Source organism: Rhincodon typus, chromosome 8 (genome assembly GCF_021869965.1).
Source record: "Rhincodon typus isolate 14 chromosome 8, sRhiTyp1.1, whole genome shotgun sequence".
Lineage (NCBI taxonomy): Eukaryota > Metazoa > Chordata > Chondrichthyes > Orectolobiformes > Rhincodontidae > Rhincodon > Rhincodon typus.
The window spans coordinates 32724025-32748942 of record NC_063339.1 but is presented as its reverse complement, the minus strand read 5'-3'; the positions used below and the strand labels follow the sequence as shown (position 1 = coordinate 32748942).

The 24918-nt window shown below is 39.0% G+C and overlaps 2 protein-coding genes across 6 annotated transcripts in view; one reads left to right on the top strand and one right to left on the bottom strand.

Annotated features, from left to right (window-relative positions):
- Positions 1 to 7585, top strand: part of LOC109922461 (ribosome quality control complex subunit NEMF-like) — a 134024-nt gene extending 126439 nt beyond the window's left edge. The window contains exons 28-30 of the mRNA XM_048600086.1: positions 5455 to 5506; positions 5586 to 5665; positions 6449 to 7585. Of these exons, the coding sequence (XP_048456043.1) occupies positions 5455 to 5506; positions 5586 to 5665; positions 6449 to 6526 (210 nt within the window). The 3' untranslated portion in view covers positions 6527 to 7585. The remainder of the gene's footprint in view (positions 1 to 5454; positions 5507 to 5585; positions 5666 to 6448) is intronic.
- klhdc2 (kelch domain containing 2) overlaps positions 7315 to 24918 on the bottom strand; it is a 36985-nt gene continuing 19381 nt past the window's right edge. For 3 of the 5 annotated variants that reach the window (XM_020518977.2, XM_020518978.2, XM_048599645.1), the window contains exons 5-14: positions 22881 to 22999; positions 22123 to 22204; positions 21948 to 22031; positions 21666 to 21746; positions 20875 to 20933; positions 19665 to 19777; positions 19121 to 19193; positions 15464 to 15551; positions 10558 to 10610; positions 7315 to 9350 (exon numbers count right to left, since the gene is read on the bottom strand). In XM_020518977.2, coding sequence (XP_020374566.1) covers positions 9227 to 9350; positions 10558 to 10610; positions 15464 to 15551; positions 19121 to 19193; positions 19665 to 19777; positions 20875 to 20933; positions 21666 to 21746; positions 21948 to 22031; positions 22123 to 22204; positions 22881 to 22999 — 876 coding nt within the window. In that variant the 3' untranslated portion in view covers positions 7315 to 9226. Of the gene's footprint in view, positions 9351 to 10554; positions 10611 to 14097; positions 14209 to 15463; positions 15552 to 19120; positions 19194 to 19664; positions 19778 to 20874; positions 20934 to 21665; positions 21747 to 21947; positions 22032 to 22122; positions 22205 to 22880; positions 23000 to 24918 lie in introns of those variants that run through there. The other 2 variants (XM_048599646.1, XM_048599647.1) reach the window with 2 other exon arrangements.

Below are 24918 nucleotides of genomic sequence, written 5' to 3'. Positions count from 1 at the left end.
TCCTTGTAGATGGTGGACAGGCTTTGGAGAGTCAGTAGATGGGTTACTCACTGCAGTATTCCTAGCCTCTGACCCGCAGTTGCAGCCACTGCATTTATACGGCGAGTCCAGTTGAGTTTCTGGTTAGTGGTAACTCCCCAGGATATTAATAGTGGGGGTTCAGTGATGGAACCATTGTTGAATGTCATGAGGTGATGGTTCAATTTTCTCTTGTTGGAGATGGTCATTGCCTGGCCATGTTACTTGCCACTTCTCAACCCACGCCTAGATATTGTTTTGCTGCATTTGGACATGCTCTGCTTCTGCATCTGCATCTGAGGAGTTGTGAATGGAACTCATTGGCAAACATCCCCACTTCTGACATTGTGATTGAAGGAAAGTCCTTGATGAAATAGCTGAAGGTGATTGAGCTTAGGACACTACCTGAGGAACTCCTGCAGAGATATCTGGTGATGTCCAGATTGGGCAAACTGGCCCTGCATTCTCTAGAGTTTTGAAATGTAAGTGGTGATCTAATTGAAACTAACAAAATACTTAAAGGGATGTGTTAAGGATTGAAGCATGTAAGATGTTTCCCCTGATTGGGGAGTGTAGAAACAGGCATAATATAAAGTTAAGGACCAAGATGAGGAGACATTTGTTCATTCATAGTTGAGAGTGTTTGGAATTCTCCACCTCAGACGTGTGGAAGTTCAGTCTTTAAATGTTCAAGGTAGAGATTGATAGATTTCTAACTTCCCATGGCGCAAAGGATTATAGGGATAATGTGGGTAAAAGGCATTGAAGTGTCAATAACCAGAATTGTGGGCTGACTGATCTACTCGTGTTCCTAATTGGAATTACGGAGGAGAGAAAGCAGAGTTAATGTCACGGGTCCACAGACCCTTTGTTAGAACTTTTTTTAACATTTTTTAAATTAAATTTGTTTTTGGAATGTGAGCGTCACTGGCTAGGCCAACACTTACTGCCCATCCCTAACTTCCCCTGAGCAGATGGCTTGCTTGGTCATTTCAGAAGGCACTTAAGAGGCAACGACATTGCTGTTGTAGGGCTGATCAGATAAGGATGGAGACCATACCACTGCGAAGCACTGAGAAAGGAAATTAATGGACAAAGAGTGTATAAACCTTTAATTGGTGGGCGGCATACTGGCAGTGTCACTTGACTAGTAATTCAGAACCACCATGGCAGATGGTAAAACTTGAATTAAATAAAAAAGAAAACCTGGAATTTGTGGTGAGACCTTGCCTTAAAGAGAGTGGCGTTCTGTGCTGTTTCTCTTGTGGAGGGCTGTTGCCACAGTCATGTCAGACAGGCAGTTGGTAAATAGCTTTTGTGTTTTCCATGGGTATTTTTTTTTTAACGGAGACAAAAGAATCATGAGTGGGTGGTGTCAGGGCTCATATAGACCCACGAAGGCTTTCAGTTTTGATTTCAGTTAGAAAGTTTCTGCTGGCTGCTAGAGTTAAGTCTTAGGTAGCGAGGCTTCCCTTTGAGAATCAAAAGGGGCAGATTATAGAAAGCTAGGAATAAAATTAAAAACCAGGACCTCGGCAGTGGTAATCTCCCGATTACTTCCAGCGCCACAAGCTAGTGTGGGTAAGAACAGGAGGATATGGCAGATGAATGTGTGGCTAAATAATTGGTGCAAGGGGTAGGGATTCAGATTCTTGGATCATTGGAATTTTTCCCTGGGCAGGGGTGACAGGTTGCACCTGAACTGGAAGGGGACCAATATCCTGGCGGGCAAATTTACTTGTGCTACAAGGGGATTTAACTAGATTGGCAGGGGGTTGGGATCCTCAACAGCAGGGAGGCAAGAAGGAGATACAGTAATCAGAAATAGCAAATTGAAGAGACAGGTCAGGCTGGAACAGGACGAGCAGCGAGAATGCCTGCTGGATTAAATTGCACCTATTTCAATGCAAGAGCTAGGGTAAGGCTGATGAACCCAGGGTGGGGTAGGCATGTGGGAGTGGCTAAGGGAGGGACACACTGGCAGCTTAATGTGCCAAGGTAGAGGTGCTTTAGGCAGGACAGAGGTAGAGGGGAGAGGGAGTTGCCTTTTTGAGTAAGGGGAGGTATTACACAGTAGTCAGAAATGAAATAACTGAGGGATCATCCAGTGAGGCTTCGTGGATGCAGCTAAGAAATAAGAAAGGGATGGTGATGTTATTGGGGTTGTACTATAGGCCCCCAAATAGTCAATGGGAATTAGAGGAACAAATATGCAGTGAGACTGGGGAGACTTGCAGGAGCAATAGGGTTGTCGTAGTAGGGAATTTTAATTTTCCTAACAAAGTGGGACTGCCATAGCGTTAAGGGTTTGGATGGGGTGGAATTTAAGTGTTCAGGAAAGTTTCTTCAAGCAGTATATAGAGGGGCCTACTTGGGAAGGGGCAAGACTCGACACACTGTTGGGAAATAGGGCAGGATAAGTGACTGAGGTGACACTGAGGGAGTACATTGGACCAGCGAACTTTGATGGAATTAGACAGGAGCTTGCAGGGGTTGATTGGAGTAGTTTGTTTGCAGGCAAAGGGACCTCTGGCAAGTGGGAGGCCTTTAAAATTGTGATAGGTAGAGTTCAAGGTCTGTATGTTCCTTTGAGGGTGAAAGGCAAGGTTGGCAGGACTAGGTAACCCTGGATGACAAGATATTGAGGCTTTGACCAGAAAGAAGAAAGCATGGCTCAGGTACAGGCAGCTGGGATCAAGGTAATCCCTGGAGGTATAACGGGGATACAGGAGTTTACTGAAGAAGGAAATCAGGAGGGCAAAAAAGGGGCATGAGATAGCTTTGGCTGAGAAGATTAGGGTGAATCCAAAGAGATTCTTTAAGTAGGTTAAAGGAAAAAGAATAACTAGAGAGAGAATAGGAACTCTCAAGGACCAAAGTGGACATGTATGTGTGGAACCGGAGGAGATGGGCGAGTTACTAATGAATATTTCTCCTCTGTTTACTGTGAAGAAAGACATGAAGACTTGGGAACTTGGGGGAAGTTAGTGGCAATGTGTTGGGGACAGTCTACATCACAGTAAAGATGGTATTGGATGTACAAGAATGTATAAAGGTGGATAAATCTCCTGGTACTGATAAGATACATCCAAGAACCCTGCAAGAGGCTAGAAAAGAAATTGCAGGAGCCCTGGCTGATATATTTGCATTATTGTTAGCCATGGGTGAGGTCCCAGAAGACTGGAGGGTAGTGAATGTTGTGCCCTTTATTAAAGAAGGGCTGCAAAGAAAAACCTGGGAACTGTAGACCAGTAAGTCTAACATCTGTGGTAGGTACGTTACTTGAGAAGATTCTGAGGGATATGATCTATATGCATTTAGAAAAACAGGGTTTGATTAGGAGTAGTCAGCATTGCTTTGTGCATGGAAGATCATGCCTCACAAATTTGTTAGATTTCTTTGAAGTGACCAGGAAGGTTGATGAGGGCAGGGCAGTAGACATTAGTCTATATGGATTTGAGTAAGGCCTTTGATAAGGTTCCCTATGCTAGGCTGCTGTGGAAGGTTAGATCACATGGAATCCAGGCAGACCTGGCAAATTGGATACATAATTGATTTGAGGGTAATAGTGGAAGGATGCTTGTCGGACTAGAGGCCTGTGACTAGTGGTGTGCCTTGGGTCAATGCTGGGCTCATTGCTGTTTGCTATCTATATCAATGATTTGGATGAGAACGTACAAGGCATGATTAGTAGGTTTGCAGATGACACTAAAATAGGTGAGGAAGATTATCAGAAATTGCAGCAGCATCTTGAACAGCTCGGGACGTGGGCTGAGAAATAGCAAATGGATTTTAATATAGATAAGTGAGGTATTGCATTTTGGAAAGTCAAATCAAGGTAGGAGTTTCATGGTGAATGGTAGGGCCTTAAGGAGTTTAGTGGAACAGAGGGACCTCAGATTTCAGATGCACGGTTCTCTGAAAGTGGAGTCGCAGGTAGACCGGGCAACGAAGGCAGCTTTTGGCACATTGGCCTTCATCAGTCACGGCACTGAGTACAGAAGTTGGGAAGTTATGTTGCAGTTGTACATGACGTTGGTGAGGCTGCAGTTGGAGTATTATGTTCCGTTTTGGTCGCCTTGCTATAGGAAGTATGTTATTAAACTGGAAAGAGTGCAGAAGAAATTTACAAGTAGGACTGAGTTATGGGGAGCGGCTAGGACTTTTTTCTTTAGAGCGTAGGAGACTGAGGGAGGATCTTAAAGAAGTGTATAAGATTATGAAAGGCATGGATGGGGTGAATGCGCCCAGCCTTTTTCCAGTAAGGAGGGAAAGAAAGGGGCAACATTTTTTTATGCAGAGCGTGATACGCATATAGAATGAGCTGCCAGCAGAAGTGGTTGTTAACGTACCTGCCTCAACATTTAAAAGGCATTTGGACAAATACACGGATCGGAAAGATTTAGAGGGATATAGGCCAGGTGCAGGGAAATAGAGTTAGCGTGAATGGACATTTAGGTTGGCATGGACCAGTTTGGGCTGAAGGGCCTGTCTCCGTGCTGCAGGAGTCTGATTCTTTTGTTTGTTTCTTCTGGACTGGAGAGACAGCACATGAGAACCAGAACTGGTTTGTTGATTTGTGTTTTTGCCAAAGGGTGTATTTGTAGGATGCTGCCTATATTAGAATAGTTGGTGATTAGTGGTTAAATAGTGCATTATCTTGTTAAGTATTTCAACAGAGTTAAAGTTATGCCAGTTCATATCTTCTTTAGTATAGGTAATTCTCCTATAACGTGATAGGTGCATACGTGTGACCTCACACTATAAAAAACTGCTATACCTGTACAACAGAGTTTGCGTTATCCAAACAGCATCCATTATTCATCAGTCACGTTACAGCCAATTCACATTTATGAAACATGCGTTATAGCAGAGCTAAAAAAAAATTAGGATCTAAGCTATCTCCTTACAATACTTTGTGGGAGTGGGCTTGATCTGGTCTATAACAACTTAAAAGCTACTTAATGGGTGACCATTGTCAATTGCCAAATAAAACCTCATCTGGTGCAAGGCAGCAGAACAAAATGGAAAGAATGTTTCAAATTTTCATTCAAACAAAGTAGTAGTTAGGGAAATAAAACCAAAAGCACAAATAGAAACAAAAACAGAAATTGTTGGAAAAGCTCAGCAGGTCTGGCAGCATCTGTGGAGAGAAATCAGAGTTAACATTATGGGTCAGGTGACCCTTCTTCAGAACTGCAATAATAGAAATTTGCTTTACACAAACCAGCTGGTCTAGATCAAAAAATTACAATGTAATCAATTTAACCACAATGTATTTGAAAATCTAGATTTGTTTTATACCTGAATGGAATCTTCACTATTTTAGTATCACTCATTGCATTGTGTTGAGATTTAGAAGTAGCTAAAACTTGGTTAACCGAGACAAGTATATTTGACACAAACATGAACTAAACTATTTAATTTGTAATGTTCAATTTTAGATACAAGGTGAAACTCACACCTGGAACACAGAAGAAAGGGAAGGGTATGTAAAATTCTTAATGCTTCTTCACAAATTTTGCTTTGAATTGGTGATGTAAAACCCTTTGATTTGTCTTTTTTAGCGGCTAAAACAGCCTTGAACAACTTCATGCATTCCAAAGAAGCCATGCCACGAGAAAAAGATTTATTACGCAGTGTAAAGGTAAACATATTCCAGAATGCCTTCTGCACATGGAACTTTATCCTTTTCAGGTGCAGTATCCAACAAAAACATTTTATAAATGAATACTATGGGAAGGCCGTGACACATGGGTAATGAATGTCATTAGTAAACCAAGTCATCTCACTTCCTACTATCTTCAATCTTTGATATGCTAGTCACTTTCATAACTGCTTGTTTCAATTCCATAGCCCCTTACCGAGGTAAATAGCCTCATTGGTGCCATGCTGCATGTCTGCTTTGAGTATGTAGTGTAATCCCAACTGATTTAGTATCGCCCCCAACTAATGCATCTGAAAAATTCCAAACTAGAAGAATAATGCATGTCTCCATAATAACTGCCTAAATCAAATTAAAGTTATTACAAAATGAACATAGAGGCCTGTCAATATACACTGGTGTAAAAGCTGCAACCTCCTAAGCATTTTCACATTTGTTAGCCTAAGTTTACATTACCTTGAGCCATAAATGTAATTATTAAATCCATGATGTGGTCTTCTTCCTTTTGAGTTTTTAACAACTAACCATATCTTAACAACAATATCATTTAATGCCTCATTTGCTAATTAAGTCAACATTATTCATTTATGAAAAATACCTCAATCCTACAGTGGTAGTCATAAATGGACAACTGACGATTAAAAGTGAACTTTAAACTTTTAATTACCGCACCCCCCCCCCCCCCCACCAGAAAATTTGGAAAAGAAAACCAAGTTTATGCCCTGGTGATACTGTAGACTAAACTGGTATCTTTCTCTTGTTTAGGATACTGATTTGTCAAGAAACATACCTGGCAAAGTGAAGGTTTCAGCACCTAATTTGTTAGCTAATAAGCGGAAATAACATCGCAGGATTTACTTTCGTTGAAGTTGATGGATAGTCCTCGGAGACATTAATTTGCAGCACGTCTAATGATGAAAATCCTAAAGAGCTAATTTATTAAAAATTATTTAAATATGACCAGAGGAAGTGATAAACATATGTCTCTGTACTTGGTTTGGTGCTGCTCGAAGCTTAGAAATAAAGCTACTGTTAAACGTTGATGTACACCTTATCCAGACTGATTAACTTGTTTTAAAACGAGTATTCATGACATAATGAATGAATGACATTTCCAAATAATGACTTTGAAATTCAACTTATTTCCACAAAATTGTAGGGAGGAAAGAGAGGAGTATTGCATCAATTTTTTATTTAGCCATGTATCAAAAATAATTTTTCTTTAACATTAATATCAAGACATTAATCAATCAATTAGCAGTAATTCACTTAAAACATTATGCCCAGTATCTAGAGAAATGCCTGTAGTTTGACTGCACTGCATGCAGTTTCCAACCTCCTAATATTGCAGATGGTACAAAAGATATGATTTTCTGGGAAAGTCTGCCTAGTTCTTGACCAGTTTACTTTAGAATACTGACTTTTGAATCCTTTTAAGAATGAATGAATTGCTCTCTCACCAGCAAATTTGTGGCCATACATTGACAAAGTTGAATCATATGACGATCAACAATTGAAAGAGCTAGCAACGTACTAACTAGTGACAAATTCTTAACTGTGGATAAATCTCCCTCTTTCAGTTTTCAATTTTTTGAAAAATAGAATTGTTATAATTAAACCATGCCATAAGATTGTGATGCTTTATAAGTTTTATTTTGAAAGAATCGATATGTTGGAATGTATTTTCTTACTGAGATACAGATGATGAAGGACAATATCAGAAAAATAGTTGTGGGTCAGTAATCCTGTAGTTACAGAAAATAAACGTTAGGAACAATAGACATGAGCACTCCTATCAATGTGCTGACCCCTCAGCAATTTCATGTATGTCCATAACAACAAACATTGGTTCCAAAATTTGAAATTTTCAACTGTAAATAAAGTTGTATTCTTTATGTTCAACCCATTTTAATTGTCTTGGCTCATCACAAAACTATTCAATGCATATTTCACGTTACTAAATACAATGATTATCTTTCCCAATCCCTTTGTGGTAAGCATAATATTTCTAACTCTGGCAGACAAGATTATGCACCCACAACAAAAAGAGAAGTTGCTGGAAAAGCTCAGCAGCACCTGTGAAGATAAAGAGTTAACGTTCCAGGTCAGAACTGAGGAAGGGTCACCTGACCTGAAACGTTAAATGACTTTTTTTCTTCACAAGCTGCCAGACCTGCTGAGCTTTTCCAGCATCCACAGTTCTGTTTATTAAGATTGTGCATCTATCCATGTAAGTACAGCAAAAGCTACGAAAGATTTGATAGATCACTTTTATTTGAAACTGAACTGAACAGTAATATAAAAAGGTGGCTAATTTGAAAGTGCCCTCTATAACAGCTACGGCTGACTTCAAAATGTCACCCTACACCATTACCTCTTTGCCCAAAGTGGCACATGTTGGAATATAGTGCCTCAGATGCTAGAAACCCTTAAAATCTAAAGGATGATAGTACATAGTTACATACCGATTACTGGATCTACTTCCCTTTACCCAAATAGGATAAAATGTTCAAATTACTTAAAAGGTGAAAAGAAACAGTCAAGCTGCCTTTAGAAACAACAAAAGCATCAATTCATTCATTATAACTGGTCATGGATATTGTCTGAAGCTTACTTTAAGATCCATAGAAAACAAACAAATAAGCAGCACTGAATGTAGACCAGTGATGCTATAAGTGCGAGCAGTAAAATTCAAACCAATTTGCAAAGCAAAGTGAAACGTTTTGTGCAAGTCTAGACCAGTGACAGCTGGTTGATCAGAGTCAAACAGCTCAAGTAAAAATCTGAAAAAGTCACTTCTATTCAAGGGAGAATGGAAGAAATACTTCAAGTGTGCCCTCTGCCTTCGAGCACAGTTTGTCTTTTTGGTTTGTAATCAGCCACATATTACTTTCTTTGGCTTCCCCATGACATTAGGTGCCATACTCCATCTCTCACTCCTGGATTTGCCTCTGATCTCAGTTTTAACTGCCACTATGAATTTTCTTGTCAAGTTGGTTCTTAGTTGTGTTATCACTTGTGTGATGTTCCTTCACCCCACCCCCCCACCTTTAGAGTGACTCAGCGTTGCTTGATGATGTATTAATAGTCTTGTTATTACATAACCAAGATGAGTTTCATACAGCCCAGATCCTGAAATGACAAATCATGAAGGATGGCTTTCATGAAATTCTTTGCCCTTTATTGAAAAGGCACGTTTTATTTAATTTTTACTTAATACCAGAATGAAAAATAAACTGCTTCAGGTAGATGAGATTCAACATATCAATCTGAGCATTATTTTGAAGTTGAGAGAACACGATGTACAAAGTAAACTAAGTTGTCTCTGCTTCACATTTATTCAAAACAGAAAATAAAATTTCTATACATACAGTACAAGCAAATCAAAAGCCTGCAAAAATGCAGGTACCAATAAAAGACAAAAAAGTTATGCTTCTCTCCAGCTTACCCATACCTTGTCATAAACCAGTACTTTTGACTGCTAGAACAAAGAACAACTAAATCACACTATGATTGCTCGAACTGTAATTGTATTGTCAGAACTCATGATCCAGATGTGTTACTGCTCCCAGCTCGTTGATTAATATTAAGAAGCAGATGCTTTGGAAGACAGTCCCATATATGGGCCAATATTTCTTTATAATGGATCACTGCTTCTAGGCAAAGTCTGAAGGATGGAAATAATACAAAAATCAAAATTCAAAACTTTATACTATTGAGAATAATTTATACAGAAGATAGTTTTAATTGTTATTTAAAGCTTAAAACATAAGCTTCATCCCACACTACAAACAACTCAATCAGCACTCATGCTACTTTGAAAAAGACTGGTACCAAATATTTCAAAGTTTTAATGTTTAATATTAAAGGGCTACGTCACTGCCACATATAGTTTTCTATTCTACTAAAGAGATGGAGGGAATTGTGTTGGGCTGGGACATTCTAGTTGATCTGTATTCCTTCACAGAAAATGTGCAGCAGCCTCTCCTATTATTCAATATATATATTGTTAAATTGGGAATATACTCTAAACAGTTGCAGTCCCAGCAACGATCTTTGTGGAATCCCACTCGTCGTCAACCTGAAAAAAACCCCTTATTCCCACTCGCAATTAGCCAATTCGCTATTCATGCCAATATATCAACTCTGATACAGTGGGCTCTTATCTTATGACTTAAACTTTTGTGAAGTACTTTTTCATTACCTTCTGGGCGTCTGGTTGAGACTTCTTAGAATTTTTCAAATATATTAGTCAGACATAATGTCCCTTTCATGAAGCCATGCCAAGACTGCTTGATTAGATTATGATTTTGCAAATGTGCTGCTAATAGTTCATCAATAATTGATTCCACTAGTAAGCTTCGCATGGTCAGGAAGGAGAGCTCACATCCAGAGTGTGACAGAGCCTGAGTGTATAGCTCAGGGATTTTGGAGGCAGCATAGGAATAGAATTGGTAAATGTTTCTTTTTCTTCTCCACTTTTAAAAAGTGGAAAATTCAGTAGTCTAATGAAAAGGTTGATAAGGCAGCTGACTAATCATTATCCCTCAGTCAGCTGAAGTCTGACTAGAGCCTCAATAAGTGCTATTGAAGCTGAACTAGCAAAAGTCAACTCACCTCACCTCAGCTCTATTTAAGAAAAGGCTTGTTGAAAGCACCCGATCAACAAGCTTTGCACAGTCAGGAAGGTCTTTTTGCTTGTTTTTTTTGTTTCGTAGTTTTTATTGTTTTTAAGATCTTTTTAACAGGATAAATTGAAGCCCAGGATTGTGGGCTCAGTATAAAATAGTGACATCACAGGAAAAACTAAGTTCATTGGTTGGTAATAGCTTAATATACCTGGCAGTTGTTTATCAGCAAAATCATGGCCTTACCCGACAAGTGACTTTGGCTGCACAGAGAAGATAAGGATGTCATTACTGTGAGCCTGCAGAAAAGTAACAGCAATTTAGATATAGAAAACAGAATTTAAGTGATTTAAAACTATGTAGATAGCTAAGGAGGCTTTTTTTTATATATGTAACAATCCTAATGTCACTTGTTTATGAGATTTCCGAATAAGTCTGTAAAAGGTTTATAAAATCATGAGGGGCATGGATAGGGTAAATAGACAAGGTCTTTGTCCTGGGGTGGGGAGTCAAAAAAAAAAAGGACGTAGGTTTACGGGGAGAGGGGAAAGATTTAAAAGGGACCTAAGAGGCAACTCTTTCACGTAGAGGGTTGTACATGCATGGAATGAGCTGCCAGAGGAAGTTGGTACAATTACAACATTTAAAGGGCATCTAGATAGGTATATGAATAGGAAGGGTTTAGAGGGATATGGACCAAATACTGGCAAATGGGACTAGATTTATCTAGGATATCTGACTGGCATAGATGGGTTGGACCGAAGGGTCAGTTTCCATGCTGTACATCTTTATGACTCTTTAAAAAAAAAAGTCAGATAAGTTTCTAAAAATGTGACCTGCTGAACCACATTTTAAAAAATTACATACATTCCCTCTCAAGATCTCAGATGCCAATAACTTTGAATTATTTTCAACTTAATGTTCTTAAAGGCTAATTGTAAAATACTCATTCTCCATTAGATTTACCTTGACCTGCACGGAAAAAAAATTCTGCAGATAAAATGGTCTATAACCTAACCTGCTTAACACGATGTCTTAAAGAGCTGGCACAGAACTAACTCTTATCTAGTGTGAATAGTATATTTGGATAGCAATTTTATATCAATCAGCATTGCCAGAATATTTGTATATGGAACACAGTTTGTACTGGAAATAAAAACAAACTCTGCATCCAGTGGTGCTGAAGCAGATTGCTGCTACATCACTTGTGGTAGAGTACTGGTTGAAGTTCCTTAGGGAGTGGAGTAGGCCATTTAGGCCATTCAGTCCATTAAGCCCTACCACTTTCTTGTGCAAAATGGTCAGGCTATGTACATACTATTTCTGGCATTCTTATAAGCCACTTCCTTTGATCTAATGCAATCGTAAACTTATTTCGTTAACCATGAATGATTCACTTTTCCCTTTAGGTGTCTGTGCCTTAAAGGAATGTACATCTGTTGTAGGCCTTGTAATATTTCTTTTAAACACTTACTCTCCCCCCGCCCCGATTGCCTGTCTATTGTCAAATCTTTTTGTATATCTTCCCAATAAATGCCAGCCAGCTTTCCACTCATACTTGTACAGTTTCTTTTGCTCTGATTCAAGACCATATTTTCATTAAAACACCATGTAAAATTTTATCATGGTCTCTATTTCCCAAAGCTCCTTAACAGCAAGAATACCAAGTATCCCTTTATCATTACACAATACCAAATGCAAAATAGCCCAATCCCTAGCTGGCTTCTCATCATACTGTATACACGCCACAAATTCATCCTCCACAGAATAAGTGCTGACCTGGTTAATCCAATATATATGCAAATTGAAGTTGCTCATTATTATTGTCTTGCTCACTCTTTCTAGTTGAATCAGAGGTCCCTCTCAAGTTATGAATTCATTTCAAGATGGCAGTGGAGTAGACAGGGTGAGCCCAGGGCTTGTCCGCTCCCATTGGCCATCTTTTTTTCTTCTTCATTTCCTTTTAAGCCTGGAGAGTGGCGAGTAAAGGAGGCGGCCTCTGCTGGCAGGAGCACAATGCCATGCCGAGCCAGACGTGGCTCTACTCCAAAGCAGGGTCTCTCGGGGACCGAGGAACGGGTCCTTTGGCAGAGACTTTCGGCCCAGTATTCCAGTGGCCCAGCGTGCTGGTCTCGTCACAGCTAAGTCTTCAGGACATTCCATTTTCTTTTAGAAAACTGGCTTTCCCCAAGCCCAAGAGCCCTTAACTGAACTGTGCTGAACTTTGCCTTAATTTTACTTTTGTTTCATTATTAGGTACGACTTCTGTCATTGATGGAGGTGCCATGCCGGGATGACTTTTCACTGTCTTTTTCATGTAAAAAGTACACATGACAATAAATTTCTATTCTATTCTAAGTTCTCATTCCCCTGACAATCTAGTTTAAGCCATTCCCAACAGCACTATTTCCCCACAAGGATGTTAGTTCTGGTCCTGCCAAGATGCAACTTGTTCATCTTGTATAAGTACCATCTGCTCCAGAACCCCAAATCTGATACTCCTGTACTAATTTTCCAGCCTGGTGTTCAATTGCTTAATTCTCCTGTCTCTATGCTCACCAGCACATGGGACTGGGACTAATTCTAAGATAACTGCTTCAAAGGTCCTGCTTTTCAATCTCCTTCCTAATTCCCTGAAATTTGCATTCAGGACCTCATCTCCATTCTTAACATGGATTATGACCTCTGGCTGTTCACTCTTAGCCCAGAAGAATGTCATACAGGCATAATGTGAGGTTCTTGATCCTGGCACCAGGGAGATAATATACCATTATATTTAGAGCTGCAAAAAAGCCTGTCTGTTCCCCTAAGTAAAAGAATAGCAGTACTGTCCAATGAGGAGAGATTGGTTGAACTGGACCTGACAGAGCTGGACAGACTAGGGAGAACATGCAGGGAGGATATTTCCCCCAGTTGGGGAGTCTAAAACTTGGGCACACTGTCTCAGGGTGAACCATTTAGGACTCAAAAGGGTAGTGAACCAGTGGAATTCTCTTCCAAAGAAGGCTGAAGAGGCCAAGTGACTGAACATGTTCAAGACATAGTTTTTTTTAACGATTTTAAAGGTAAAAGATATGGGGAGAAATGCGTATATATAACATTGAGACAGAGGATAAGCCACAATCATATGGAATAGTGCCTCAGGCTTGAAGGACTGAATGGCCTTTCCTGTTCTTTTGTTTCTATGCTTCTAGAAGTACTATTCTTCCATCTTTCTTCCTCAGCTCATACACAGCTGTTTGCCCCTGCGCTACTGACCTGGCTCTAACTGCACACTGAGGAACCAAAATCCCGAGCAGTATCCAAAGCAGAAAACCAATTTGCAGGTGATATTCTGTCAGGGACTCCTGTACTATTTGCCTGGTTATGTTGGACTGCCTTCAGTCACTTATTTGTTATCAGCCTGCACACTCTTAACCTGTAGTGAGAGCACATCCCTAAATGCAACATCCACACAGATGTCTGCCTCACGAAGCACAACAGTGATTTCAGCTGCTACTCAAGTTCTGAAACCCAGAACTCAAACTTTGTGCAGCTGGTGAAACATCCTGCAGGTGTGTTTGGGATGCATGACATGCTCATGAATCAACACATTTGGTGGGTATATGACTCCCCACGTTTATGGCTGTATATGCCACTCAACTGACCTATCCTATGTTAATTGTATTGACCATTTATTACGAGTAGCTTGCTAGTTATCTTCTGCTGCACTGAAGTAGGAAACAAGTATGAAATTTAAAAAACAGGGGAAAGAAATCTCCATGCTTCATTTTACTTATCATTTACCATGGAATCACAGAGCTGTCATGGCACAGGAGGCCATCCGGTCCATTGTGCCTGCACCTGTTCTATTACCCAGTGCCAATCACTTGCCTTTTCTCCATATTCCTGTACATCATAAACATCGAAATAAATATGAAACTCTTAAAAGCTACATTCTTATTCCAAAGTACACGGAGAGCTCTATATTCATTCTCTTTGTGGCTACAGTGCAGGAACTAGAGTGAAATGGTTTACTGAATTAATGAATCAGCTGTCTAGTACAGCATGTTTAAATGTTCTGCTGAAGGAAACCTAATTTAATTCTTAGTCCAGTAATTATTAGCCACAGATTATGCTTTTTAGAAAAATATGAATACTTCATAACTCATTATATAATGGACTTAAGAATTTTTCTCATTTCAGAAGACTAACTATTCTTTTTTTTTTAAAGTAATCACTTGCGTATGAATATCATTTAAATCGCAAATAGGAAGCTTGGTTTTAAATATAGATTTTAGTTTGTGTCTTCAAAAAACACGAGTGAAAGAGCTGTTGTATTCTGGTTGTTGTATATTCTGGGATGCCAATCACTGGGGTTATTTGTTATCAACAATTGAGTCTCAATGACAAGAACATTGTCTTGAACAGGATGCAGTTTATTGCATGATAGTGATCAGGTACAAGTTACTTTTGTAAGATAAACTTTGTGATTCAGATTACTGGAAGACCTAGGATATAGGCTTCCACTCAACAAGATCCTAAAGGTGCTCCGTGTCATCACCACATGAGTCTACATGCCAACATCAGAATGGTTGGAGCTTAATACACAGTCTCCACAATCAGTCCTTGCAGGACCATTACCTTACGCAACAACGACTTTTGCTAAGCCTATACCTCAATACTCTTACTCAGAAGATGATACTCTTTTAAATTCCAATGATTAAATACTGAGTGGAGACCTTATTGAAACATAAAAGATTCTTAGGGCACTTGACAGGGCAGATGCGGAATGGGGGTTTCCCCTTGTGGGGAGAATCTAGGACCAGAGGGCATAATCTCATAAGGGGTTGCACATTTAATACAGAGATGAGGAGAAATTTCTTCTCGAAGTGTAGTGCATCTGTGGAACTCTTTACCACAGAGGGCTGTTGAAACTGGGACATTAAATATATTTAAGGCCGAGACAGTCAAATTTTTAAAATCAGTAAGAATCAAGAATTATGGGAAAAGACAGGACAATGGAGTTGAAGGATAATCAGATCAGCCATGATCTCTTAGAATGGAGATATAGACTGAAATGGGTTGAATGGCCCATCTCTACTTCTGTATCTTATGGTCTTAATGATAAGTTCAGAGCATTGTTTAAAATATTGCAAAAGAGGCAACTTACTGCTTGTTGACGAGCCAGTAAATTGTTAGCACATCCACCAAAAACAATCACTTCTGCTTCATCGCTTGTACAAGCAGAATGCCAAAGTCTGAAGATAAACAACTATATTAGCATAACATTGTTATTTATAATAAAATGTTATTTAACTTGTTATGTTGCTTGAAAGAATTCTGGGGCAGCACAAGCTAAATTTTACTTTCACTATGACAGGAGGCCATAATCATCATCTCCCAGTGTTTGGAAAAGGTGCTTTTAAAACTAAAGAAACAAGAGTCCTTATATGACAATGTAAGCAAAATGGCAAAAATTCTCCTCAACAGGTTGGAGCAGCACCAGTTAGAGAGTAAATTTGGGGGTAGGTATTTAAAAGAACAAACATAACTATCTTTCAAAAAAATCAAGTACACCCAATATGTCTAAGTACTACATGGATCCTGTATCTCCTTTGCTAATAGGGCACTGCTATTGTTAATAACCATTTTATTCAGCTTCAAAGATGTGGGAAAGGAGGTAGGTGAGATCAGAGTCTGATTTCCTTCTTTCACCAGGAAGACACAAACTTCCTTAACCATTAGATATGGAGAACAAAAAGCAATTAGACTGGTTGATTTCAATCCAGGGATATCAATGCCTCATGATAGAAGACCACACCGCAGATTTGAGGTTTTTGAAGATTTAAGGAGAAAGCCAAGCCAAGACAATGCACGCATAAGAAAAAGAAATACTTCAAATGATAGATATAATTTGGCAGAGAGAGCTTTGTTTGTTTTGAAGTAAATTAATCTGAAAATAATTTCTGGCAGAAGCAACAAATGCCATTCAATAAAACAACTTGGCTTTATTGATCCTATCACACACCACTACCACTAACCCTAACCCCATTGCAGGGTGCTGTTTTGAAACTGTCCCCTCATTTCCACCATACCCAGGAAGTTCCCTGCTGAACCCATAATCTTTGGGGAAAGTCACAGATTCCAAACTGATATCAATTTCTGGGACTGTCCTTGAACACTCCAGAACCCGCCTTTACTGATATAGGAAAATGGAGGCCAATACAAGGATGCCCAAAGCAATGATTTTGCGCTGGAAAAAAAGTTATTGGTAGAGGGACATAGACAGGTTAAGTCAGTAGGCAAAAACTTGACAGATGGAATATAATGTGGGAAAATGTGAGGTTATGCACTTTGGCAGAAAGTATAGAGGAACTGGATATTATTTAAATGAAGCAGAAAGCTACAGAGCAGAAGGACTTGAGAGTCCTCGTCTATGGATCTTCTCAAAAAAAAAACCTCGCAGAGTTCAGTAGGTAATAGGGAAGGTAAATGGAATACTGACCTTTGTTTCAAAAGGGAATGCAGTACAAAAGTAGGGAAGTTTTGCTAAAATAAACAAGGCATTAATGAGAACACATATGGAGTGCTGTGAACAAATTTGGGCCTCTTATCCAAAAAAGAATAACCTGGCATTGGAGTCAGTCCGGAGAAAGTCCACTAGGCTGATACCAAGTGTGGACGGACTGTCTTATGAGGAGAAGTTGAGTAGGTTGGGCCTGTATTCATTGGAATTTAAAAGAATGAGAAATGTTCTTATTGAAACATACATGATTCTTAGGAAATTTGATGGGGCTGAGGCAGAGAGGTTGTTTCACGTTATGGGAAAGATGGGGACCAGAGGACTTAATCTCAGAATAATTAATTTAAAACAGATGAAGAGGAATTTCTTCTGTGTAGGTAGTAGATCTGTGGAATTCGATACTACAGAGCTGTTGAGGCTGAATTGTTAAGTATATTTAAGGCTGAGATAGAGAGATTTTTAAATCAGCAAGGGAATCAAGGATTAGGGGGAAAATCTGATCAAAAGAGATCATTTGGAGCTAGGGCTATCAAAGGAAATGTACAGTGCTTCTTCAGTGAAACTGACAAGCTCCAAAAGCTTTGATCAGTAAAGAGCTCCAGCCACAGCCATCGAGAAGCTGCTGTTCAAAATTCTTCTTCTGAAGAGGGCAGAGCGATGGGCGTAATCTATATGTAAGGCGTTTGACAAGGTTCCTCATGGTAGCCTGGTTAGCAAGGTTAGATCACATGGAATACAGGGAGGACTAGCCATTTTGATACAGAACTGGCTCAAAGGTAGAAGACAGAGGGTGGTAGTGGAGGGTTGCTTTTCGGACTGGAGGCCTGTGACCAGTGGTGTGCTGCAAGGATCGATGGTGGGTCCACTGCCCTTCACCATTTATATAATGGATTTGGATGTGAACAGATAGGAGGTATGGTTAACACAGTGTGGAGCTGGAGGAGCACAGCAGGCCAGGCAGCATCAGGAGTGCAGGAAAGTTGACATTTTGGGTCAGGACCCTTCTTCAGAAAATGAAGAAGGGTCCCGACCCAAAACGTCAACTTTCCCGCTCCTCTGATGCTGCCTAGCCTGCTGTGTTCCTCCAACTCCACTCTGTTATTTCTGACTCCAGCATCAGCAGTTCTTACTATCTCTCAGAGGTATTGTTAGGAAGTTTGCAGATGACACCAAAATTGGAGGCATAGTGGACAGCAAAGAAGGCTACCTCAAAGAAGGACAGGATCTGGGTCAGGTGGGCCAATGGGCAGAGGAGTGGCAATGGAGTTTAATTTAGATAAATGTGAGGTGCTGCATTTTGGAAAAGCAAATGAGAACAGGACTTACATACTTAATGGTAATGTCCTAGGGAGTGTTGCTGAACAAAAAGACCTTGGAGTGCCGATTCATAGTTCCTTGGAAGTGGAGTCACAGGTAGACAGGATAGTGAAGGTGGTGTTGGTATACTTGCCTTTATTGGTCAGTGCATTGAATATAGGAGTTGGCAGGTAATGTTGCAGCTGTACAGGATATTGGTAAGGCCACTTTTGGAATACTGCGTTCAACTCTGGTCTCCCTGCTATAGGAAGGATGTTGTGAAACTTGAAAGGGTTCAGAAAAGATTCACAAGGATGTTGCCGAAATCGGAGGGTTTGAGTTATAGGGAGAGGCTGAATTTTACCTGGAGTGTCAGAGGCTGAGGAGTGACCTTGTAGAGGATTATAACATCACAAGGGGCATAGATATGGTAAATAGACAAGGCCTTTTCCGCAGGGTAGGGTGTCCAAAACTAGAGGGCATACGTTTAAAGTGAGAGGGGAAAAATTTAAAAGGGACTTAAAGGGCACCATGCAGAGGGTGGTGTGTGTATGGAATGAGCTGCCAGAGGAAGTGGTGGAGGCTGCTACAATTCCATATAAAAGGCATCTGGAGGTATATGAATAGGAAGGGTTTAAGAGGAATATGGGCTAAATGCTGGCAAATGGGACAAGATTTATTTAGGATATCTAGTCGGCATGAACATGTTGGACCAAAGGATCTATTTCCATGTTATACAGCTCTATGACTAAGACTCTATGAATACACTATTATCGTTTGACAGGTGATTGCCAACTTCTTAGAAGCACACCTCTTGACTAGCTCTTTATTTATCTTACCGTAGACAGTCAATACTGCTCATAACAGGAAATACCAGACAGGGATTCTTATGAGAAACAAAACTAACAAATAATAATACAATACTGAATCATCATCTGACCAACTAACAAAGTTACAAGAGCACAAAATTCACAAGAAAATTCTAGGTCATCAGTTTATGCTGTTTACCTTGGTCTGTCTGAATATTGGTGCTCTACTTTTAACCATTCATTCTTGCTCACACTATATATCCAAGCATCACCTGAAAAACAAAATGATCTTTTGAGATTAATTGAGAAATCTTGATACAGCCCCTTACATATTTTTCAGAAATAATTACACTGCTGATTTTAGTCCGTTTCCCAATGACACAAAGGTTACAAATACTTTGTAACCTTGCCATCAAGGTGAAATTTTCACCAAATATGGGATTGTGTAATGTGAATATTTTAAGAGTGAGACAATTCTTTATCAAGTGAGATATTTGACACTAGTTTAGGTACAAATCTTGAATGCAGATATTTAAATCTTTAAATAATTTACAAAAAAATTAAAAGCATACATTTAATATGTAATAGTACAAGCACTAATGTAAATTTCTAGAGCAAGGTACACAATGAGAAATAACATCACCTTGACCATCATACATCAAAGGCAAGCTCAACTCTAATTGCAGTCTCCAAAAATTCTGACACTAAATTATTTATGCAACAAAACAAGAGTTGAAACATACTTAACGGTTGTTTGTCAGTCGTGAAACCTCCAAAAAGGAAGAGATGGTCATTTGAGATTGTAGTGAGTGAATGCCAAGAACGGCCAACAGGAATCTGATCAGGAGATTGTACCCTAGCAAATAAAAGTTTTGAGTGATAGACAATGTTCCTGATGGAAGTGCGTTGATTCATGGATAGCCTAAACACTCATTTCCTGTACAAAACACTGCATACACCAAATCTCAACTACAGAAAAAAAAAAACAAAATGAGCGACTTGGCCTGGTGACAATCGCACATTGTCTTACATGTTTCATTGTTGTCAAATAAAAAATGAAGCGAAGGAATTACATTTGTGACTAGCAATGATGATATAAACACAAGTTTTATGACGTTGTTTCTATTTAAGATTAGTATGGCAAAAACTGTAGTGATAAAAAGAAAAACTGCAAATCTTGGAAATAAAATTTGTAGTACCCAGCTGATTTATTAGCATCTGAATAAAAACAAACAATTTAACATGAAGTGTGAGGACAAACGGGAATAAAATTACAAAATTTAAAGAATATTTATCACAGCCTATTGCCATACATGTTTGAACAACTGGCTGTAAACCAACAGTGGCAGAGGTCTGACAGTTGTTCATCTGCTTACTCACACAGTAAGGATAATTTTTTTTTAAAATGACATATCAAATTTAACAGACAGACACAGTCATTTGATAATATCCTTTAGGAAAAATCAAATGGAGTTTGATTGGTGAAAACATTTGTTGCTCCTATTGTTAACCAAGTACAATCATATAGAGCACTGAGATTCCAGGTTGAATCCTCATCTGTGCTGTTGGCTTGTCTCAGTTGCAGTTGGTAGTAGCAGTCTTACAATTAGTTCCACCATTTTAGAAATCACAACTTGGATTCATACTCGATTACATTAAGGAACATCACACCCGAAGTCCAATGTGGGTATCAGATACACAATCAACAGGCTTGGCTGAGATGCTCTACAGGTTTGAATAGCTTAATAACATTATTTTTTATTTGTGAATATTAATAATTATTCATTTTGACAAGTTGGACATTGGGGAATGGCAGCCAAAGCCTATTTATGTTCAGTGCTAAAAAAATTCCTTGCAAATTTATTAGAGACTGGGAGAAAGGTGAAAAGAAAATGCAAGTTCTTAATTCAGCAATTCATTATCATGTAAAAATGTATGAAATCCGTAACATACACTTCATTCCATTCCCAAGTATCCAAATCAAGGTAGTAGAGGTCGTTGGTCCTGGCATCCTTCAGTAGAGATAGTGAAAAAAAACAAAGTACATAAAAATATTTATTTGTAGCTGACAGGTAATGCAAGGTTAATTGTTGGAAGCATTTTGATGTTTGTTATTGGCATGCACCCTTCATAAACATGAGACATTACTCAGCTAAAACAAGTGTCATTTGTATTCAAAAAGATTTAATAATTCTAAAGTTACTGTTAGTTTCCATACTTTGTAACTTCTTTCTCTATAGAACAGGTCTACTACCTTGCATAAAGATGGGAAGGCAAGACACCTCTTAAAGCCAAACAGTAAGGGAAGTTATATTATTTTCTGGTAGTGGGATATGTACTCCACATCTTGTCCTATGAGACCTCATCTGATTGTGCTTCAAGTGAGACATACATCTTTCATCACTTACAACGCCTTATCCTAACTAACTTTTTGAACAAGAAAAGCTACAGAAATGGTTATAGAGGCTGTCCTGATGTTTCTGTTATTTCTATGCACTATACATAATTATAAAAAAGTCTGTTCAAAGATTTATATAACACAATAGCTTAACGATTAGTTTTTAGGAAAATGTTCTCCCATAATGTAAATGTAATCATGCTATCTTCAGATTAAAGTGGCACAAAGCCTCCTTTTCTTCAGTAACACTATAATTTCACCAAATGTGACATTTCTGCTGTTACAAAAAAAGTATTACTGAATTAGTGAAAAACATTTTAATTATGAGGAAAATCAAATAACATACCTGATACCTTCCTCCAAACACATAGCCTCGGTTCCCAATTGTAGCACAAGCATGAGCTGCTCTAGGTGAAGGGGCTTTTCCCTGTTGGTTACAACAGCACAATATAGCTTATCACTAAATTCTATTATTTTGGAGAACTGTGTTCTGGTAAAATTATCTGAATCAAAATTATACGCAAGAAAAACAAACACAAGAAAACAAAGTCATCACATAAGTGAAAAATACTGCAACATAGAAAAGCCAAACCCACTTCTTGAGCAGCAAAATAAACAGTATTAATACCTTTGTAATAGGCTGATACCATGTAAAAGTTTCAAGGTCAATGAAGTGGACATGATTGTTCCAGCCTCTTGGATGACTTGCATTCTGGAAAGAAAAGTAATAATCATTTCATTCTCATTACTTTATGTAAAGAAACACAAAGACAATCTACAGTAATACACACAGAATTACTTACCCAAAATGATGATTCATCAAATTCAAATGATCCATGATACTGTCCTCGAGGTTGGTAACCATAGCCACCAAAGAAAATCAATCTGAGTGAAAAGTTAATAATAGAATTAACAGTGGGTGTGGAAAAATACATTTGCAAAGTCAACGTGAAAGGAATAAAAATGTATTAATTAGAATCTAATCGAACCAAATGAATAAACCTGTTCTGGTTTACATCAGATCCTCTTCAAATGCAGTGTGTAATAGGTAGACTTTCAGCATATCAATGTAGCTACAGCTTCCCATGAACTCAATGGAACAGGCATCAAATGTCAATAACAATTGCCTATTCTGCAACTCTGCAGTTACTGGAATAGTATCTTGCTTTGATAGGTCAAGCTTAAAATTTCATTAGAATATAATTCTAAAAATTGTACTAAAAGGTTGAAATCAAAAATGCACTAAGACATTAGATTTCCTTTCATTTGTGTTAAATACTTTAAAAGTAAAATCGAAGTTTAAAAATTACATTTTTGTCTCATGTGGATTAAATGTTCTTGATAACAAGAAACATGAAGAAACAATTGAACATAGTTTGAACATTTCTATACTTTTTCTTTGTGTATGTGTGAAAAGCAAAGTAGTTCAGTGAAATCTGACATGAACATGATAAAACAGCAGGTATAACGTACAGACCATTTGTCCAATCACCTCTATGAGCCTACCCCAACAGTTGCTGTTCATGAAGCAAAATTGCATTAGAAGCAATTGTATACTTACTTGTTCTTGTATACCCAACAACCAAGCTTGTCTTTGGGTGATGGTGGTACCCCCTTAAAATCTTTTATTCTCTCCCAGTGCAGTATTTTGTCTTTGGTTCCTAGCTTCAGAATGTAGAACTGCAACAAGACGAAAGAGATGCACAAGTTTAAAATTTTCCTTACATCATTTTAGGCTCAATTTCAAGCTTTTCTGATGACACATGACAGCCCAGACATAATACGAAGCTGGGAGTAAGCCTTTTTCATTTTGGCAGGAACTGATCATTTTATTGCCATGGACTTCAGATGAAAATAGCTGACTTTGACAATTACAGGTGAAATTGTGGTATGTTTGAAAGCACACTTCTGCCAATACAACATTCCTGACATTGTCACTTTCCACAATGGCTTTCAGTTCATAAAGGATTGGAAAATTCAACATTATACATCACCTCCACTTATCCCACAGTGATGTGGAAAAGCTGAGATGATAGTGAAAACCGTGAAATGAATCGATTTGATTTATTATTTCACAGTACTTCATAATGTGACAAAGTTTTGTTTTGTGTGCAGTACAGGCAGATCATACCATACAAAGATCATAGGGTGACAGAACAGAGCCAGGAAAACAAAGTTACGGCTGCAAAGGTGCACAAAAGCAAAATCAACATTAGATTTGAAATTTTAGAGGTCCATTCAAGCAAATTCCAAATCAAGCAAATTCAGGACAGATGTATATAGGACAGACTGGAGAAACACCCATTGAAGGCATGAAAAATAAAAACAGACCATTACGGAGACTAATGTCATGCCACACCCAACTTCTCATAGCAAAAAAGCAACCGATGCCACAAGTAGTGACAGGATGATAGTGAAATTGCAGGGAGCCAAAAGGGATTTGCACAGAGCAGTTGTCATCTTGATCGCATGCGCTGGAAGTGAAGAACAGATATAACATTAAAGCAATGGACAGATATGCACAGTTAGGGAAGTTGTTCCTTCACTGCAGGTGGCTAAACAAGATGTTAATTCACAATCTGCACAGTGAACAGAGGCTCACAGCACCCAAACAATGGAAATGGAACCAGAGTTACTGTGGCAACAGGTGACACAGGAACAACACTCCCAAAAAGGAGCATACCCAGATAAGTAGCCAATGACAACAAGCACAATAAAGAGACCAACATAATTTATAGATTGTGTACACAATGGATGTGCGAGACTAACAAGAATAACAAACTGATAGTGTATGAGAACAGTTGTACATACAGCAGGTAACTCATGGTGCTATGGGCAATGCATGCTTTGTTTTTGTATGAAAAGGGAGATGTTTAGGATAGAATGCAATCCTACATTAATATGCCTCCTGGTTTGATTCAGTCATGGGACCTCTCCATAATATATCCATCCCACAACCAGTTCAATAAGGACAAAGTACCAATGAGACTATTGTCCTGAGTGTGTAACAACGAGCTTACACATAGTGGCCGAACCCAATTCCACTGCTGAGGATGGCCTTCAGTACCTCAATGATGCACAATTTTGACCTGTTAAATCTCTTTTGAATCTTCACTGAATCATAGAATCCCCACAGTGCGGAAACAGGCCATTTGGCCCCACAAGTCCACACCGACTCTCCAAAGAGCATCCCACCAAGACTCACCCCCCTACCCTAACCCTGTAACCCTGCATTTCCCATGACTTACTCACTTCACCTACACACCATGGACACTATGGACAATTTTGCATGGCCAATCCACCTAACCCACATATCTTTGGAGTATGGGAGGAAGCTGAAGCACCTGGAGGAAACAGGAGCACCTAGAGGAAACCCATGCAGACATAGGAAGAATCTGCAAACTCCACACAATTGCCCGAGGCTGAACTGAACCTGGGTCCCTGGTGCTGTGAGACAGCAGTGTTAATTACTGAGCCATCGTGCCTCTCTGTAATAAAACAGATTAGCGAATCTATTCCTTTTAGCATAGTGGTAGTGTCACATAACATGAAGGATGGTCTCCGCAATGTGAAGACAGGATTTTGTCTCAAGGGCTGGG